Below are 19,005 nucleotides of genomic sequence, written 5' to 3' on the forward strand. Positions count from 1 at the left end.
TTACTATTTTTAATGTTTTTTGAAAGAAGTTTATAATTATGCTCTACAAGCCTGCATTTATTTGATCAAAAATACAGAAAAAACAAACAGGAATATTCAGCAAGGATGTGTTAAATATATAAAAAGTGATAGTGAAGACTTTTTTAAAACAACTTTTTAATAATCAAAAATCCTGAAAAAAAGTATCACAGGTTATAAAATAAATATTAAGCACCATTTCTAACATTTGATAATAAATCAGAATGACTAAATTCAGCTTTGCATCACAGAAATATATAGTAAAATAGAAAACCATTATTTTAAATTTTAATAATATTTCACTATATTATTTTTCTGTATTTTTGATCAAATAAATTCAGGCTTGATGAGCATAAGAGACTTCTTTCAAAAACATTAAAAATAGTAATGTGTCCAAACTTATGTTTGTACTGTACTGTATGTACTGGGGGGGGGGGGGGGGGGGGGGCCTCCAACATGAATTTTGCCTAGGGCCTCCTAATGTCTAGAACCGGCCCTGGGTGTGTGTGTGTGTGTGTGTGTGTGTGTGTGTGTGTGTGTGTGTGTGTGTGTGTAATCCAGTCATCTGAATGAACTGAGGATGAATGAGGAAATCAAGTAATGAGAAACCTTGACCTCTGGTGCTCTTCATTTGTCGAATTTTTTATTTTTTTATTTCAATGAAATGAATGTACTATATTTTATTTTGATAATGTTTTTATTTAATATTTTGTATTATGATACTACTTTATATTTACGCTGTATTTATAATCCATTTATTCTCTTTTTGAGCATAGACCTGAAAATGTAATGTCCGTCTTAAACTGTGGTAAATCTTGAACGCTTTAGAGCGACAGACTGAAGTTTGATCTCTTAAAGACGACACTTGGCAGATTATTGCTGAAGTGAAAAAGTTTAAAAATGTGAACTTAAAAAAAACGATTTTCAATTTTTATATGAAATCTACATTTTCAAAAACACGTTTTGCTCTAAAACTGCAAGAAAATCAAAGACATAAATAAGACATAACAAGTTGTGTTCCAAATTTGAACCCGATACCTCCAGAAATGGTCTTTCAGTGAGAGTGTGTTCGGCTGCAGTACCACACGCTTCCACTAGAGGAAACTCGACTCCATTCATTTCCAATGCGCTCATTTAGCTCAAGTGTGACTGTTGTTTACAGGACCATTAAACCTTTTCGAATCATGTCCATGATTTTTTGTGTGTTCTCGTAGCAAGTGCCAAAACCGATGGAAGCTTGTTTCCGCCACAGAATAAAACATTTTAAAAGATAATTGCGACTTTTTATCTCACAATTGCGAGTTTACATCTCATGCGTGAAATAGTCACAATTTCGTGAAATAAAGTCAGAATTCTGACTTTTTTTCTCGCAATTGCGACTTTATATCACGCAATTCTGACTTTATAACACATAATTGCGAGTTTATATCTCGCAATTCTGACATCTTTTCTCAGAATTGTGAGATATAAAGTCCAATTCTAAGGAAAAAAAGACGGACTTTTTTTTTTTTTTTTTTTTTTACCTTAGAATAGTTTATATCTCACAATTCTGACTTTATAACACGCAATTGCGACTTTACATCATAAAATTCTTACTTTATAGCTCACAATTGCGTATTATAAAGTCAGAATTGCGAGATATAAACATGCAATTCTGAGAAAAAAAAGTCAGAATTTCAAGTATATTTCTCACAATTGCGAGTTTATATCTCATAATTCTGACTTTATAACACGCAATTGCGACTTTATATCACGCAATTGCGACTTTATATCACGCAATTTTGACTTAACACACAATTGCGACTTTATATCACATAATTCTGAGATAAAAAGTCATAATTGTGAGATTAAAAAGTCGCAATTACCTTTTTTATTTTTCACTCTGTGGCGGAAACAAGCTTTCCATAAAAACCTTTACCAAGTTTCGTACCATTGAAATTTTCAGTCAAAAAATGGCTGAAGAGCACCAGAGGGTTAAAAACAAAACAAAAAAAATGCATAAATGCACAATTTTTTTTGGTTGACTATAATTCATGTTGTTTCTTGTTTGGGCCCAAAAAATCTATTAAATACTCATATAAATGTTTTTATTTTATTTAATATTTTCTTAATTTTTTATTTATTATTCATGTCTATGATTTTTTTTTTAAATAAACGTTTTTTTTTTTTTTTTTTTTTAAATGACGGAAGAGGGTTAAACGTTCATGAAATCCCACTTGCAGCTGTTGATTGACAGTCGAATCTCTCGTCCTCAGGGAGCGTTGACTTACTTCGCTCTGGTGAGGTTCCGTCAGGGCGTTGGAGACGTGAGCCAGAGTTACGCCGGTCCGCCCACTGACTTCACTTCCCCTTATGCTCCGTCCACTGACATCACTTCCCCTTATGCTCCGGCCACTGACATCACTTCACCTTATGCTCCGCCCACTTACCCGTCCTTCCAGAACACCGGGCCAGACGTTTACCAGCAGCCGCCATTCACCCCGAACCCAGACCCGTCCGACCAGAACCGGTACCAGCCGCCCGTCTACTGACAAGCCCCGCCCACAGGCCAACGAAACACGACACCCGGGTCACGTGACGTCACGGATGTGGGAGGAGCCTCGGCTGGCGGCCAATAGGAGTCTGACTGTGCTTTTACAACGTGGCCATTAATGTGTATATAGAGTTTTGTTCTGTAGACGAGTTGAGATTTGCACTGATGAGCTGGAATAAAGTGAAGCCGATCTGTCGCTCACACTCCTGGAATCACAGCAGTGTTTTTGTGTTTTGTTAATGAGTGGGAATGTGGCGGAACAGAAAGAGCTTTTTCTCAGTGCGTGTAGAGCTGTTACATCAGAACATGTGATTCACCGGAGACGGATTGAAGCGTTTGTTAAAGCCTGTAAATTCACGCGAGATGCTTTTATTTGCTTCCAGATCTGATTCAGTGTGAGAAACTGATTCTCTGGTTTCGTGTGTCTGGATCCTCAGAAACACACTGTGATGCCGGTTTTATCTGTTCGGACTGGGTTTCTGCTGGTCTGGTTCTCCTGTGGAAGTTTGTTTCTGCCACGGAATAAAAAAATCTCACATTTCTGACTTTTTTTCTCAGAATTACGTTATAAAATCCAAGATATACTCTAGCGTTCTAAAGTTTGGGGTCAGTGAGAGTCTCTTCTGCTCACCAACGCTGCCTTTATTTGATTAAAAATACAGTGAAAAGTCAAATATTATGTAAATCATCTGTTTTCTATGTGAATATACAGTAAAGTGTAATTTATTCCTGTGATCAAAGCTGAATGTTCAGCATCATTACTCCAGTCTTCAGTGTCACATGATCCTCCAGAAATCACTCTAATATGATGATCTGATGATCAAGAAACATGATTATCAATATTATTTTTGTGGAAACAGTGATACATTTTATTTAAGATTCTTTGACGAATAGAAAGTTCAAAAGAACTTTTGTAACATCTTTATAATGTCTTTACGGTCACTTTTGATCAATTTAATGCATCCTAGAAAATCCTTTCCTAACCTATCCTTTAATAAAAGTATCAATTTCTTAAAAATAAAAATCAATCCTAAACTTTAGTATAAAGAACTATTTCTCAGTTCAGATATTAAAATTGAGCTTTCTAATTAGTTGTATGCCATAGCAGAAACAAGCTTCTATAATATACAGTAACATTGACATTTTAATTCATCAGTATTGTTTTTGAATAATTTTTAGCGCAATTTTCCACCGGACAAATTGCGATTGTTAACTCATGATTTCTGTTCTGTCTGTGCGCACCAATCTTGCACTTCTATCTACTCCTCAACCAGACCACCTAGAGACTTCGGGTTTTCGGCATTATGTTAAGGAAGGTCTAATCTCGGGAACGCACAAAAAAAATCCAGGAAAAGATTTACTATCTTTTAGTGTTGTGATCCCATGAGGTGAGAAAATTGCGCTAAAACACTCACCGAGTTTTTATTACTTGTTTGTTTTGTGGTTTGCATGCAGTTCACATTTTCAATGCTTAAGGTTTTAGCATTTACATGTTGTATATTTCCAGGTTACAGGTCTGTTTTCTTTGAATAACCAGATTATATTTACTTCTATTGCACCTAAAACAAACAGAAACACTGGTGTGTATTTCTAAATTAAAACAAACGAGTCTTTGAGAAATGTCATTTTTATTTACGTGCATCTGTTGAATTAAAACTTACTTCTCATGTAAAAAATTCCTAGTGAGCAGAAAATGTTTAATGCAAAAAAACAAAATTTTATTCGTAATAAAACATCACTTCCATGGCAGTGTTTCAGGATGTCAGCTGGTCTTGTTAGACAAATTGAAATAGTTTATATTAAAATACGTTTAAAAGATCTAAAGATACAAACAATATTCTGCTGGATCCTAAACCAGGAGTTAAAGTTATTTACAGAAATCAACAGTAAAATGGCCATCACACACACACAGACACACACACACACACACACCCCAAGTGCTAAAGTCTCGCTGTAGTAACAGCTGTTCTCAGAGGTGAAGGGAAGAGAAGAGTTTGCGTGGAACGTTTTGATCCAGAGGTTTTCCTGACGTCACATGATGTGGAGGAGTCTCATATCGCATCGGGTCTCGGTTCTCTTTACTCTTCATCAGATCTCCGTAACACATCCGACACACAGCGTGGTATTTATCAGACCCGCCGATCACCTCCACCTGAGGAACAGGCACAAAGAGGGACGTCACATCGCAAAACGGCAACAACATGCATCGTGGATAATTCACAGTTCTCAGAGTTTTAGTGTCAGTACTACATTAAACTATTGTGTGTGTGTGTGTGTGTAAGACTTCAGATGCAAAAGCCATCTGAAATTTACTTCTAAAATGAGCATTTTTATCAAGCTCGTATATTTAGGTTCAGTAATTTGACTTTAATGACAATTAATAGGTAATTTTCATTGCTATTAAAGTGAAATAACTGAACATAAACATACAAGCCTGATCAAAATGAAAAATGATCTAGAAGAAAATTTTAGATGGCATTTAGAGGCTTTTGCAACTGAAGTCTTCATAGTTGAATATAATGTATAATAATGCAATGGGGGAATATTTGTGTGTCCTGATAATGTCAAATGTCTGACGTTACCAGTAAGTGGCCTAAATTATTTTTAAATAAATCTAGTCAGTGACAAAGAGAGCATATTCATCTAAAATAATTCTGTATTTTCAGCTTCAGAAGCATTAATATTGTTATTCTGGCATCTCTATTGTCCTGTGCTTTGGGTTTCAGCAGCATCGAGAGTTCAGCATCGCGAGTTCAGCGTCGCGAGTTTAGCGTCGCGAGTTCAGCATCTCAGCATCACGAGTTCAGCGTCTCAGCATCGCTAGTTCAGCATCGCGAGTTCAGCATCACGAGTTCAGCATCTCAGCATCGCGAGTTCAGCATCTCAGCATCACGAGTTCAGCATCTCAGCGTCGCGAGTTCAGCGTCGCGAGTTCAGCGTCTCAGCATCGCGAGTTCAGCGTCGCGAGTTCAGCGTCGCGAGTTCAGCGTCGCGAGTTCAGCATCACGAGTTCAGCATCTCAGCATCGCAAGTTCAGCATCTCAGCATCGCGAGTTTCAGCATCTCAGCATCACGAGGTCAGCATCTCAGCATCGCGAGTTTCAGCATCTCAGCATCACGAGGTCAGCATCTCAGCATCGCGAGTTCAGCATCGCGAGGTCAGCATCGCGAGTTCAGCATCGCGAGTTCAGCGTCGCGAGTTCAGCGTCGCTAGTTCAGCATCTCAGCATCACGAGTTCAGCGTCTCAGCATCGCGAGTTCATCGTCGCGAGTTCAGCGTCGCGAGTTCAGCGTCGCTAGTTCAGCATCTCAGCATCACGAGTTCAGCGTCTCAGCATCGCGAGTTCAGCATCTCAGCATCGCAAGTTCAGCATCTCAGCATCGCGAGTTCAGCGTCGCGAGTTCAGCGTCGCGAGTTCAGCATCTCAGCATCGCGAGTTCAGCATCTCAGCATCGCGAGTTCAGCATCGCTAGTTCAGCATCTCAGCATCGCGAGTTCAGCGTCGCGAGTTCAGCGTCGCGAGTTCAGCATCTCAGCATCTCGAGTTCAGCGTCGCGAGTTCAGCATCTCAGCATCGCGAGTTCAGCGTCGCGAGTTCAGCATCTCAGCATCACGAGGTCAGCATCTCAGCATCGCGAGTTCAGCATCGCGAGTTGCATCGCGAGGTCAGCATCTCAGCATCGCAAGTTCAGCATCACGAGGTCAGCGTCGCGAGTTCAGCATCTCAGCATCACGAGTTCAGCATCGCGAGTTTAGCATCGCGAGTTCAGCATCGCGAGTTCAGCATCTCAGCATCACGAGTTCAGCATCGCGAGTTCAGCATCGCGAGTTCAGCATCTCAGCATCACGAGTTCAGCATCTCAGCATCACGAGTTCAGCATCGCGAGTTCAGCATCTCAGCATCGCGAGTTCAGCATCTCAGCATCGCGAGTTCAGCATCTCAGCATCGCGAGTTCAGCATCTCAGCATCGCGAGTTCAGCATCGCGAGTTCAGCATCGCGAGTTCAGCATCTCAGCATCGCGAGTTCAGCATCTCAGCATCGCGAGTTCAGCATCTCAGCATCGTGAGGTCAGCATCGCGAGTTCAGCATCTCAGCATCACGAGTTCAGCATCGCGAGTTCAGCATCACGAGTTCAGCATCGCGAGTTCAGCATCTCAGCATCACGAGTTCAGCATCGCGAGTTCAGCATCACGAGTTCAGCATCTCAGCATCACGAGTTCAGCATCGCGAGTTCAGCATCATTCAGTATCGTGAGGTCAGTATCGCGAGTTCAGCATCGCGAGGTCAGCATCACGAGTTCAGTATCGTGAGTTCAGCATCGCGAGGTCAGCATTGTGATATGTATTGAATCGTGACATGAGGGCATTGTTATATCTCTACAAAACAAAGCAAAAGTGGCGGTGAGATCTCAGATCTTCTGACACGGTAAAAAGTGTTCAGTTCACTTAATTTTAAGGCAACGGGTTTACTCAATTTTTTTTAAAGTAAAAAAACTTCATGCTTAAATAAAAAAAATAAGTAATGTGGAATTGTCAAGGTCACATAACTTATTTTTTTTTTCAATTAAACATGAAGTTTATATACTTAATTTTAAGGCAACGGGCTTCCTAAATTTTTTTTAAGTAAGTGAAAAACTTAAAACACTGTTCGCTTCTGCTGTGAAAGTGTGTGTGTGTGTGTGTGTGTGTGTTGTTCCTCACCTCTTTCTCAGAGCCCAGTCTCTTGGTGTAAGCGGCCTCTTTAAAGCACTGCATGCACACGGCGTTCAGCTTCACCACACTCTCCGCCAGAGGAACCAGGTTCAGGATATTCCCGAAGGGCTGCCAGACACAAGGGTCAAAGGTCATCAACATCGCTCAGAGAATACAATATATATAAAATGATCAAATGCATATTAATAAATACTAAATATAAACTACACATGAAAATATATAGCATAGTGAAAAATATATAGCATTGTAAAATAACAAACAAAAAAAATAGTAAATGTATATTAAATATTATAAATGTAATTAATATTAAATACATTTATATACATAGTAAAATAAAAACAACTAAAATAGTAATATAAATGTGTATGTATATAGAAATATCTATATAAACACACACACACACCTTTCTCTGGAAGGTTCCATCAAGCGCTGCTACTATGATGGTTTTTCCCATGTTGGCCATTTCTTCACAGAACTCGACTGTGTCTGGGAACTGCAAAACCCACAGATCTGAGTTACTGAAGAACACATGATCAAGCAGAACACGAGACTGAGACGCAATAATGATCGACACGTACAAACTGTCCCTCGTCGATGCCGATCACACACGCCTGGAGAGCCAGAGACCGAACATCACCCAGAAGACTAGCCGGAACAGCATCCATCATACTCCTGCACACACACACACACACACACACACACACACACACACACACACACACATCAGTTACACACACACACACACACACACACACACACACACACACACACAGCCAGAGACCGAACATCACCCAGAAGACTAGCCGGAACAGCATCCATCATACTCCTGCACACACACACACACACACACACACATCAGTTACACACACACACACACACACACACACACACACACACACACACACACACACACACACACACACACACACACACAGCCAGAGACCGAACATCACCCAGAAGACTAGCCGGAACAGCATCCATCATACTCCTGCACACACACACATCAGTTACACACACACACACACACACACACACACACATCAGTTACACACACACACACATCAGTTACACACACACACACATCAGTTACACACACACACACATCAGTTACACACACACACACATCAGTTACACACACATCAGTTACACACACATCAGTTACACACACATCAGTTACACACACATCACACATCAGTTACACACACATCACACATCAGTTACACACACATCACACATCAGTTACACACACATCAGTTACACACACATCACACATCAGTTACACACACATCACACATCAGTTACACACACATCACACATCAGTTACACACACATCACACATCAGTTACACACACATCAGTTACACACACACACACAGCACTTCTTACATGTCATGAGTGGCCATCCCCGTCTGAGAATAGCGCGTGTCTTTGGCGTATTTGATGAGCAAACAGGAATACTGAGCGACCTGGAACCTCCTCACACGCCTCATCAGCTCCGTGCTGGACACACACACACACACACACACACACACACACACACACACACACACACACATTAATACTTAAACTCACACAACAGCTTTTAATACATCAGGAGTTTCATTGTTTGAACAAAACTTCATACATCAGAAGAAAGTGACACTAGAGTCTCAAAGACCCTGATATGAAGAGTGCATTACACAGTGTGTGTTTATTGTGAGTGTTTTAGCTCATTTTTCAACAATTAACCGCAAACAATGACACTTTCCTCATAACAATAACTTGCTTTTATTATAAACAGAGCTTGTGACGTCAGCACGAGGGAACACACACACACACACACACACACAGTTTTCGCGCTATAATAGTGTTGGCTTTGTTATGTTCTCATCTGCATTTGGCGCCATTCCGCTGAACATAAACATAGTTTACCAGAGTTTTACCGTCATAATTCATATTCATTTCATTTATTCGCTCACCTTTTTCCTGAGAACATCGGTCCGAAAATAATCTGAGAAGATGACAGAGATATTCAGGTCATTAATATTTACATTCACAAATCCACAACAAAAACGTTAAAAAAGTGAAACGGTCTCGCACCTGGATCTGTCCTGTTGTCTTCCGCGGGGAATTGGGTAAAATCTTCGCTACATTCAAACAATCCATGTCTTTTATCTTCGTTTCTTCTGTTTTATGGTTATCTCGACACACAGTGCGACTTACAGCAGGATTTGAACATCCCGCCACTGCCAGCTGTCGTTTTATAGTTCCTGCAGCGTCACGTTCTTCAGGACCAATCACGATCGAGGGCGTGCGCATCCGTGAACAGATCTACAAATCAGAATGAGCGCTGATGAGCTCCTGTGATTTGATTGGTCGCCGCCCATCCAGTGTGTTTCTGAATAACTGACGTCACAGCGGGGGAAGTTCCTCGGCGTCAGGAAGAGTTCAGGCGGGAATGTCGAGAAGAGTGCTTTAAAAATAAAGAAAAAGGAATAAAGAGTGCATTAAGTTGGTACAAAACTGATTTTTTGTTGTCTCAATTTTGCGTTTAATACCCACCAATCCAGTACTATTATGTGCCAAATTACCGTTAAATGAATGAAGCGTCAGAGCGTTAGGCTACACGTGACTTCCACATTGTGACTTCTTGTAAACTATGATTTAAAAGCATTTAATTATTGACCGTGTGTCAATAACACATGATTACATGAGGTTCCCTCACTTGTGCTGCAGTTTCAAAGGTCTAGACCAGCAGAAGAGATCATCATGAGCGACTGGAGGAAAATGAGCACAGATGTAAGTTTTTTTTTGTGTGTGTGTGTGTGTCAAATCAAAAATCAAATACAGTAAGAAGCAGTGATGGTTGATTGTGAAATGAGTCCATAAACTAATGAAAAACCATTCTGGCATTTATAAGAGAAAATTTTCAAGTGCCAATTTAAATTTTCCACTTAAGTGTTTTATTGATTAATAACTATTTATGTTGTCAAACCGATTAATCGCTATTAATCGCATTTAATAGACATTTTTGTAAATGTGTGTGTGTGTGTATATATATATATATATATATATATATATATATATATATATATATATATATATATATATATATATATAAAACACACACACACACACACATGCAAATATACAAACTTGGATGAAATGTTAGATGCGATTTTGAAGCACTAGTATTTATAAAGAATTATGTTTGATCACAGGCACTTGTGAAACTTCCTATCTGTGATCTAAAAACTGCTTATTTACATAATATTGCATAAAAAAATCTAAATTATGACATTAAAAAGTCATAATTGTGACATTTAAAAAAAATCAGATGATAGAATGATAATTTCGCCCTAATTTTGACTTTTTGTCATTTCAACTTTTGTCACAATTTTGACATTTTATGTCATATATATGACTTAGTATATTATTATTTGAACTTTTTGTCATAAAAAAGTTATTTTTAATGTGGTAGAAATGGGCTTCCATAGGGTATTATGTGCAATTTATCCTTTTTTTTTCATTAGTATATGAAACTGTATGCAACAGTAAACATTTCAAACATTACACTAGGACTGTTTAATTCAGCCAGTTATCATCTGAGAAATAAATATGACTATTTTGCATTTTTAATTCTATAAAAATACTAACTTTTAGTAGCCCAATAAAAAATAGTCAAGAAAGATGTGGAACAATCACAACTGAGTACTCAAGGTTAATTTATAGTATAAAATAGATCATCCTGGTATTCCATACTGAAATTCAAATATTGTGCACTGTATGCTTGTTTTTTGGGGATCACAGGGATACATGTATCACACACACACACACACAAAATAGGATAAGAAACTAGAGGTAGAGCAAGGCAATAAAGTACATTTTCAAACAAGATACAGTAAGAGATGGTCTACTAAAATAATTGATTCATAAAATATTTAAAGCAATAGAAATTAAACACAATATATGAATAAAAACAAATATAAATAACATGAAAATGCTTGTGTTAAAAAATGAATGTGAAAATGTTATCCATGTTGCAGTATTTACGAGAGCAATGCTATTGGTAGTGTGTGTTGTAATGACAGTGTCCTGCCAGCAGGGGTCGCTGCGCGCGCACGAGTCTGTTCATCTGTGAGCTCGAGCTTCAGTACTCACTCAGTCACGTGTGTTCGGGTCGCTGCGCGCGCACGAGTCTGTTTATCCGTGAGCTCGCGCTTCAGTACTCAGTCAGTCACGTGTGTTCCTCAGGAGCTCGAGCGTCAGTACTCGCCGAGTCGCTGGTCACTCAGGATGTCCGCGGATGACGTCATCAGAGCCCACGTGGCCGCTTTAAAATCAGGTGAGCGCGTGTTTGTGTCCCACAAAACCTGTGTGTGTGTATGTGTGTGTGTGGGGGGAAGGAGGAAGATTTTACTTCATTTCATTCATGAAACACAGGGAAATACCTCATCTTCATCTAAATACACCACAGACGCTCCTCAGGCGGGAAGAGCTTTGAGCACGTGACCTACATCTGTGACATGAGCGACAGGACTTATGCGTTTTGGTCCATTAATACTGAATTTAGAGGTGTGTGTGTGTGTGTGTGTGTGTGTGTGTGTGTGTGTGTGTGTGTGTGTGTGTGTGTGTGTGTGTGTGTGTGTGTGTGTGTGTTCTGCAGGCACAGAGAAAGCTCGAGCTGTCACTCAGACTTTGATTGACGTGCCTTACGGTGAAGGTGACAGAGAGAAACTGGATGTTTACCTCCCCAGCAGCTCCAGTCCAGGTGTGCTACAGTTACTGTAATCAGTCTAGAATTACATAACAAACGTTATTTTTATTTTATTAATATTTTAAATGAGCTTTTATTTTTATTTTGTCATGTTTATTTTAGTTTAAAGTCCCCCTGTAGTCAATTATTGTATCCCTTTAAACTCATCTTTGATCACCAAAATGACATATTTTTCCTTGATATAATGTCTTCATGTCTTAAAATATCTTGAATGTAACTCGACACCCTCGCCTCATTTAGTATGCTCGGTTCTATGAATATGCAAATGATCCCCGCCTCCTCTCACTCACTCAGCTCAGAGACTGTCTTTGGTTCACTGCAGTTTTAAGGAGAAAACTTGATTTTCAACAAAGGGGGACTTTAATTTTTAGTCATTTCGTTATTTGCTTTTGTCATTTTATTATTATTATTTTTTTTATATTGCTTTTTAGGTTAAGTTTTGATTTATTTCCAGTTAATAATTTTAGTGCTTCAGCATAAACCTATTTCAGTTTATTGCCAAGGCAATATTTCTTATTATCTTTTGATTTATTTATTTATTTAAATATATTATATTTATTTCAGCTATAAAAGTTTTTAATAGTTTTAGTTAACGATAATAACCCTAATAATAATCATCACAAATTTTACCATCTTTAGGTAGTTTATAGGGATTGTTTATAGAAAATGGTATTTGCATTTTTGGTTTGTTATTCTAAGCTGTTATTAATGAGAACTGTATTATATGTCAGTTTCAGATGTGTGTTAATAAATCATACTCTACATCAAAGAGTGCATCTCATGTTTACTACAACAAATTTTTTATTTTACAAATTAGCACATTAAAAAGCAAATCCAGTTTTTTTAGTAGCATCATTTTTAATGGCAATTAACTGCATTTAAATTTTAAATGCGTAAAATATGTAATAAAATAGTACTTTATTACTGTATACTCAACAATATATATATATGTATATATGTGTGTGTGTGTATCTATATAATATATATATATAGAGAGAGAGAGAGAGAGAGAGATGAGCTTTATTTTGTTTGTTTTTTTGGGTGAAATGTGTTCAGGAAGTTTCTAGAAGTTTCTGTTGTGAGATTGACTCGTTTAGGCCTTGTGTGTTTTTCTCTCATCATCAGGTTATTATTAATGTGTTTCAGATCTGCCGCTGGTGATTTACTTTCATGGAGGATACTGGCAGTTCCTCAGGTCTGATCCCTCGCTCTCTTCGCTTATGTCCGTGACCAGGGACATGTTCATGTGATTTCCAAATCAGATATCAGCGTCAGAGCCTTGCATCTGTTAGCATGTGACCCTGAGCGGATTATTGTTGTGTAGGAAAATAATCAGCATGAATGTGTGCGTCTCGTTAACTAGAACTGAAACCCATTGTTAAATCATAATAGTTTTTAAATATGCAACATTACGTCAACACTTTCTGTAAGAATAATGAATGAAACAACCATACATGCATTAAAACTTAATCAGGCTATTAACTAAAACTCTTCCTTTTATTATACAAATGTCTACAGATTTATAAAACTTTTTAAAAACCATATAGATGCTGTTCATGGGTTCGCAGAGATCATCGCCCCCTACTGGCGAACCATTGAATTTTTCGAAACGATGATGTCGTAACGTGACTTTGGCAGTTTTATACGCGCTCAGAATCACTGGTGCGAAACAAATGATTCGCAAAAGTTTCGAAGCTTCACGAGGCGTGTTTCGAACTTATTGTGACATTTGGAATTTAAATGCTCTCGTCATTTTAATTTCAATTCCAAAAAAATGTGGTTACTTAAAAATAAACATAGACTGATATACATTTTTTTTAATTTTAAGTACTAAAATAACAAAAGCAAAAATAAAAATAAAATAAAATTTAAAAACTTTTTTTTAAATTACAAAAAATTAAGCTAAAATTAAAAATAAAAAAGGAAAATATAAATGTAAAATAATTCTAAATATGAATAAGTACCTGTACTATAGTGATATTAGCACAGTTCTGCTCTGTTCCGGGTGAAATCATGTGACTTTAGCAGTTTGATACGTGCTCCGAATCACTTCGAAAGCGGCGACACTAATTGTGACATTTGGATGCACTCAAGTAGTAATTTTAATTTAAATTCCAAAATAAGAAATAAAACATGTAACTTGAAGTACTAAAATAACGAAAGCATATATATATATATATATACATTTAAAAAATTTTTTTTTTTTTTTTTTTTTTAAATTACTAAAACTTAAGCTTAAATTAAAATGAAAAATGAAAATATAAATGTAAATAACTCTAAATATGAATCAGCCCCATACTGGTAAATCAGTGACATTAACTGTGGTTCTGGTGTGTCCCGGTCCCAGTAAGGACGAGTCCGGGTTCCTGGCCCCCCCGCTGGTCCAGAAGGGTGTGGTCGTGGTCGCCGTGGGTTACAGCACCGCTCCTGCAGGTACGACTGGGCATGAGCTCACCTTGAGCTGCAGAGGATCATGGGAAACGGATGTGTTTTGTATCGGTGTGTCCCAATTCGCATACTATCCGTCCTAAATGGTATCCGGAAATAGAATCAGTACGTCCCAACTCGTAGTATGTTGAAATGAGTGTTCCAAAGAGACCCGGATGGGCTACTATTTCCGGTCCGAATCCGAAGTGCAGATCCGTGAACACGCTAACGGCTAATATTACCCACAACCCGAGGATTCGATTAGAACTACAAACACGGATAAAAAGTGTTAAAAAACTACAGACATGGAGGATGCGTGAGTCTGGTGGTTATGTAGAGAGGATTAGTTGAGTGATTAATTATCAGTATCTAAACTGACGAGAAATGTATTTATTCAGTGTTGTCCACATTATATTATATTATATTATATATATTAACTTTTAAAAGCATCATTATATTCAAATTGCAAACACATGAGGAGAGTCTCCTCACGAAAGACCCACGACTGCAGATCAACCTGCCACAACTGAATCAGAGTGAATGGAGGATTCTAACTGTGAAAGATGATTGACAGGGCAGTTCAAGCACGTAACTAAGCAACAGAGCTGTCCGTCAAAGATGACGAATCAGTTTGTCCCAATAGCTTTTGCTACACACTCAGAAGCATGTACTTTTTCTCCACAAAAACACTGTGTGTGTGTGTGTGTGTGTAGGGAACATGGATCTGATGGTGTCTCAGGTGCGCAGGAGCGTGGCGGCGGTGATCCAGCAGTATTCGCACATCAGGTGTGTTCATGCGTCAGGTAGAGAGGTGGCTGATGGGAAGCCTGTGCTCATGCTGTTCTCTGCTTCTCAGCGGGCTTTACCTGTGTGGCCATTCTGCCGGAGCACACCTGGCCGCCATGGTCCTGTCCACCGATTGGTCCGAATACGACGTTTCCCCGCAAATCAAAGGTGTGGATATTAAACACGTCGCTTTCTGTTTCACTGCAGCCCTTATTATCCATGACATATGGAATATATTTGCTGAATGGATCAGTTTATTTAGCCTATAGACAGTTTAAAAAATGTATTTTGTGGTTTCATATTTGAGCCATCATTTATGGCTCATATAGTGAGAATATGAAGACAAAACCAGTTCAGAGACTCAAACTGAGCAAAGATATGCTGTTTTCTGCAGATGCTGATATTAATATGCACAAAAAGTGATAATTCTGATGCTTGTAAATCAGTGAGATCTTTATAGCAGATACTTACATAAAATGCATATAAATAATATGTCTTAGTAAGATGATATGATCATAGTTTTATGATCAAAGCTGTAGTTTTAAAACATATAATGGAATGCAATACAATGATAATATTCTGAAATATTACCAACAATATCAGAGTTATTCTTGCGTTTACTTGATAAAAGAGTCTAAACTCTCGATCAGACACAGAAGCACTGGAGGAGAGTGTGTGACAGTATCATGTTGATCATATAGAGGTGTGTATCACATATAATACAGTAGTTTTAAAGGGTTAAAAGTGTGTTTGTGCATCTTTCTTTCACACTTGGTTTGATATTTACTCATCGAATGCAACCATATTCAGACATTAAGAGGGATTTCAGTGTGTTTTGGAGGGTTTTCTGCTCTTCTGTTCGCTCTCAGGGGCTTTTCTGGTCAGCGGCGTCTACGACCTGCAGCCGATTCTGTCCACATACGTGAACGAGCCGCTGAAGATGAACGAGTGAGTGTCTCTTTCCATGCAAGGCCTTTGAACACACAACCTTAAGATGCTGCTGTTTAGTTTAGGGCTGTCAAAATAAGTTGCAAACGACTTTACTCCAGTGTTGTGACGTATTTCCCAGTGAAAGGTAATATTGAACAGAGGGTTTTACTCTAGCGCTCCTCCTCTGCATCTCTGCTCATCGCAGACTGACGGTTTGAGTGGTTTAGCGTTTTCAACCCAAGCCGTCAAACTGACATCATCAGAGAAGGAACGCCATTCCAGACCGGAAGCAACTTCTCAGATTTTGATTAAAGATTACCACGCCAAACTATTTTTTCTGTGTATTAACTTGCACGGATTAATTGTTCACCACAAGACTAGTGATATGCGCTAACAAAGTAAATAGGGTCAATTTTGATTTAATGTCGACTTTAAATATTTGCAAAATTCGAATTATATTTGAATTCTAAAGGCAATACTTGTTAACTAGAGGAAAAGCGCTGTATTGTCTCCTGTGTCCACAAGAGGGCGCAAGCGAGCGCAATATGCAAATATAAACCAAATCGAGCATCGCATCATTTATTGAAATGAAATGACATTCACTTTTGAAAGAATTGTTCTTAAATAAAATATAATTTCTGTAATGTGCAAGCAAGGAAAATTAGGTTACAATAGTGCATAAAACTGTGTTTGTGCATCAGTAACTGAGAACACACACTTCAACACACAGCGTCATGAACTACATCAACACACAACAGCAAACTGGCATTCAGAAACACACACTTCTACTCTCCACATATAGATCATCACACACACCAGACGCTCAGCTTGATCTGAGCGAGTGCTGACACACACACACACACACACACACACACACACACTCACACTCACATACACACTCTCACACACACACTCACATACACACTCTCTCACACACACACATACACACTCACACACACACATACACACTGAACGCTTCTGTTGACACTGTTTTCAACACACTCTCTCACACACACTCACATACACACACTCACACACACGCTGAGTGCTTTCTGTTGACAGTGTTTCCAGGGTTACTGCATTTGAATGTGCCGTTTAAAAAAATATATTATTTTTAATTTTTTAATTCAACGAATATTCGAAATTGGGATTTTTATGTGAAACGTTTCCCTAAACCCCAGTGAATCCCGCGGTGGTGACTCTGTTTCAGGGAAGTGGCGTTAAGGAACAGCCCGAGTCACTTCCTGTCGCAGCTCAAAGTCTCGTCTACTTCCTGTGACATCATCGTCGCTGTGGCGCAGAACGACTCGCCCGAGTTCCGCAAGCAGTCGGAGGAATATTTCAAAGTAACGACATTTACTTCCACACATATTTATTCATCACTTCAGCGAGCTCAGTGTTTCTGCCTTAAATTATTACATTGTTTAAATTAATATTTTTATCTTACTGATTTTGTAAATGTACATTTCTGAAATGCATCAGTTCCTCTGATATCAGATCAGTGTCAGCTGTAACGTGGACTCGTGCACTGTAAAGCTGCTTTGAGATGATGTGTGTTGTGAAAGCGCTGCACATGTGAAGATGTGTTTTAGAGTTTGCCTGTTGGAGAAGATGAAGTGTTTCTGATCCTCCAGGCTCTGGAATCTGCCGGTCTTACGGTCTCTTTTGAAGACGTCCCCAACACTGATCATTTCAGCATCATAGAGCAGCTCGTGGAGGAGAACTACCGCCTCACGCAGGTTTAATTAGCATTTCTCTTAGTTTCTAGCCTGAGAAAAGCTGCAATCGCAATTTAAAATGCTATTTTTATACTTAATATTTATTACTGATCGGCATTTCTTCTTATCTCCTGAAGCTCCTGCTAAAGATGATGGGGAAAAGTTGACGATTGTCTAATTACCCAGAATGCATTGCATTGCTGTGAGTTGACCTCAACACGACCTCACTCTTTGTCCAATCGGACACTAGTATTAACCGTTTTCATCATCATCTGTGTGTGTGTGTCGGTACATTCAGAGCTGTGTAACATTTCCTTTAATACGGTTATGTTTTTAAATGTATTTCGAACCATTTAATGATTTCATTTGACATGCAAATGTGATGCAGATGATATTAGTTGTTGATCATATCACGTCACAGATTAATATAACAGTTATTTGGCATGAAGTGATTGCACTGGAAATGGCTCTGTCACTGTTTATTTGGTTTTAAATGTTGTACAGAAGTATTCTGTGTTAAGTTTTAATTGAATTGTTTCTGGAAAAACCGGTTTAAGCCAGCCTTGCCCTGGTCAGACCAGTTTGGTTTCAGTGGTGTTTTAGGCTTTTGGTTAACTAGTCTCGCCTGGCTGGTTTAAACGCGTTTTATCAAGGTAACTGTATGTGAATATGGTGTCAGTGTGTGTGATTTGAGGCATTTCAGTTCAATAAAAAGCTGATATGAACAGCGTTCTTGTGATTTAATGTTGCTGTAGTTGTTTGTTCATGTCACAGGCCGGTCCGGCAGATAATGGAGATATTGTCCATAAAACAACACAGTCTCTGTATTAGAGGAGCGCGTCTCAAGAGGAATCCAAAGACAAGGCAAACTCACTGTACACTTATAATATTCTTAGCATTATTTAAGGTCAGTTTTATTACATTAGATACAAATATAAATGCACTTCATTAAAACAGAACTCGTAATTTTGCTCATGAATATTAATCAGAATACGATGACGTTGATTGCCAATCTTGCGTAACCTATACTGTTTAAATAATGAAGTAAAAGAGGTTACATTTAAAATTGTGCATGGTATATATCCAGCTAAAAGTGTGTTAGAGAGGTTTAATTTAGATATTG

General features: G+C 38.5%; 3 protein-coding genes across 4 annotated transcripts in view; 2 read left to right on the top strand and 1 right to left on the bottom strand.

Moving 5' to 3' along the window:
• syngr2b (synaptogyrin 2b) overlaps nucleotides 1–3,575 on the top strand; it is a 16,094-nt gene extending 12,519 nt beyond the window's left edge. The window contains exon 4 of the mRNA XM_079857900.1: nucleotides 2,274–3,575. Coding sequence (XP_079714026.1) covers nucleotides 2,274–2,549 — 276 coding nt within the window. The 3' untranslated portion in view covers nucleotides 2,550–3,575. The remainder of the gene's footprint in view (nucleotides 1–2,273) is intronic.
• A 589-nt stretch (nucleotides 3,576–4,164) lies between these two features.
• On the bottom strand, nucleotides 4,165–9,629 carry tk1 (thymidine kinase 1, soluble). Its single transcript, XM_079857901.1, has 7 exons — nucleotides 9,345–9,629; nucleotides 9,224–9,255; nucleotides 8,652–8,765; nucleotides 7,845–7,938; nucleotides 7,670–7,759; nucleotides 7,255–7,374; nucleotides 4,165–4,703 (listed from the first exon to the last, which is right to left on the bottom strand). Exons 1-7 carry the CDS (start codon nucleotides 9,561–9,563, stop codon nucleotides 4,521–4,523), a joined length of 852 nt encoding a protein of 283 aa, XP_079714027.1. The 5' UTR covers nucleotides 9,564–9,629; the 3' UTR covers nucleotides 4,165–4,520.
• A 63-nt stretch (nucleotides 9,630–9,692) lies between these two features.
• Nucleotides 9,693–18,624, top strand: afmid (arylformamidase). 2 transcript variants are annotated; one of them, XM_079857899.1, is made up of 12 exons: nucleotides 9,693–9,755; nucleotides 9,981–10,043; nucleotides 11,499–11,589; nucleotides 11,911–12,015; nucleotides 13,168–13,216; nucleotides 14,369–14,454; nucleotides 15,162–15,234; nucleotides 15,305–15,402; nucleotides 16,104–16,182; nucleotides 17,375–17,510; nucleotides 17,799–17,903; nucleotides 18,020–18,624. In XM_079857899.1, the coding sequence occupies exons 2-12, from the start codon at nucleotides 10,014–10,016 to the stop codon at nucleotides 18,047–18,049; spliced, it is 882 nt and encodes a 293-aa protein (XP_079714025.1). In that variant the 5' UTR covers nucleotides 9,693–9,755; nucleotides 9,981–10,013; the 3' UTR covers nucleotides 18,050–18,624. The 2 variants fall into 2 exon arrangements, with proteins under 2 accessions (XP_079714025.1, XP_079714024.1); XM_079857898.1 differs by lacking the exon at nucleotides 9,693–9,755 and having other exon boundaries at nucleotides 9,916–10,043.
• The last annotated feature ends 381 nt before the right edge of the window (nucleotides 18,625–19,005 follow it).

The sequence above is a fragment of the Squalius cephalus genome (genome assembly GCF_949319135.1).
Source record: "Squalius cephalus genome assembly, chromosome: 22".
Lineage (NCBI taxonomy): Eukaryota > Metazoa > Chordata > Actinopteri > Cypriniformes > Leuciscidae > Squalius > Squalius cephalus.

Excerpts from the sequence above, each read along its gene's own strand:
- afmid (XM_079857899.1), top strand. The coding sequence starts at position 10,014 with ATGAGCGACTGGAGGAAAATGAGCACAGAT. Across the intron at positions 14,455-15,161 it reads TTACAGCACCGCTCCTGCAG|GGAACATGGATCTGATGGTG; the intron begins GTACGACTGGGC and ends GTGTGTGTGTAG. Across the intron at positions 17,904-18,019 it reads AGAACTACCGCCTCACGCAG|CTCCTGCTAAAGATGATGGG; the intron begins GTTTAATTAGCA and ends TATCTCCTGAAG.
- tk1 (XM_079857901.1), bottom strand. The coding sequence starts at position 9,563 with ATGCGCACGCCCTCGATCGTGATTGGTCCTGAAGAACGTGACGCTGCA. Across the intron at positions 8,766-9,223 it reads CCGATGTTCTCAGGAAAAAG|CACGGAGCTGATGAGGCGTG; the intron begins GTGAGCGAATAA and ends GTGTGTGTCCAG. Across the intron at positions 7,939-8,651 it reads GGGATGGCCACTCATGACAT|GAGTATGATGGATGCTGTTC; the intron begins GTAAGAAGTGCT and ends GTGTGTGTGCAG.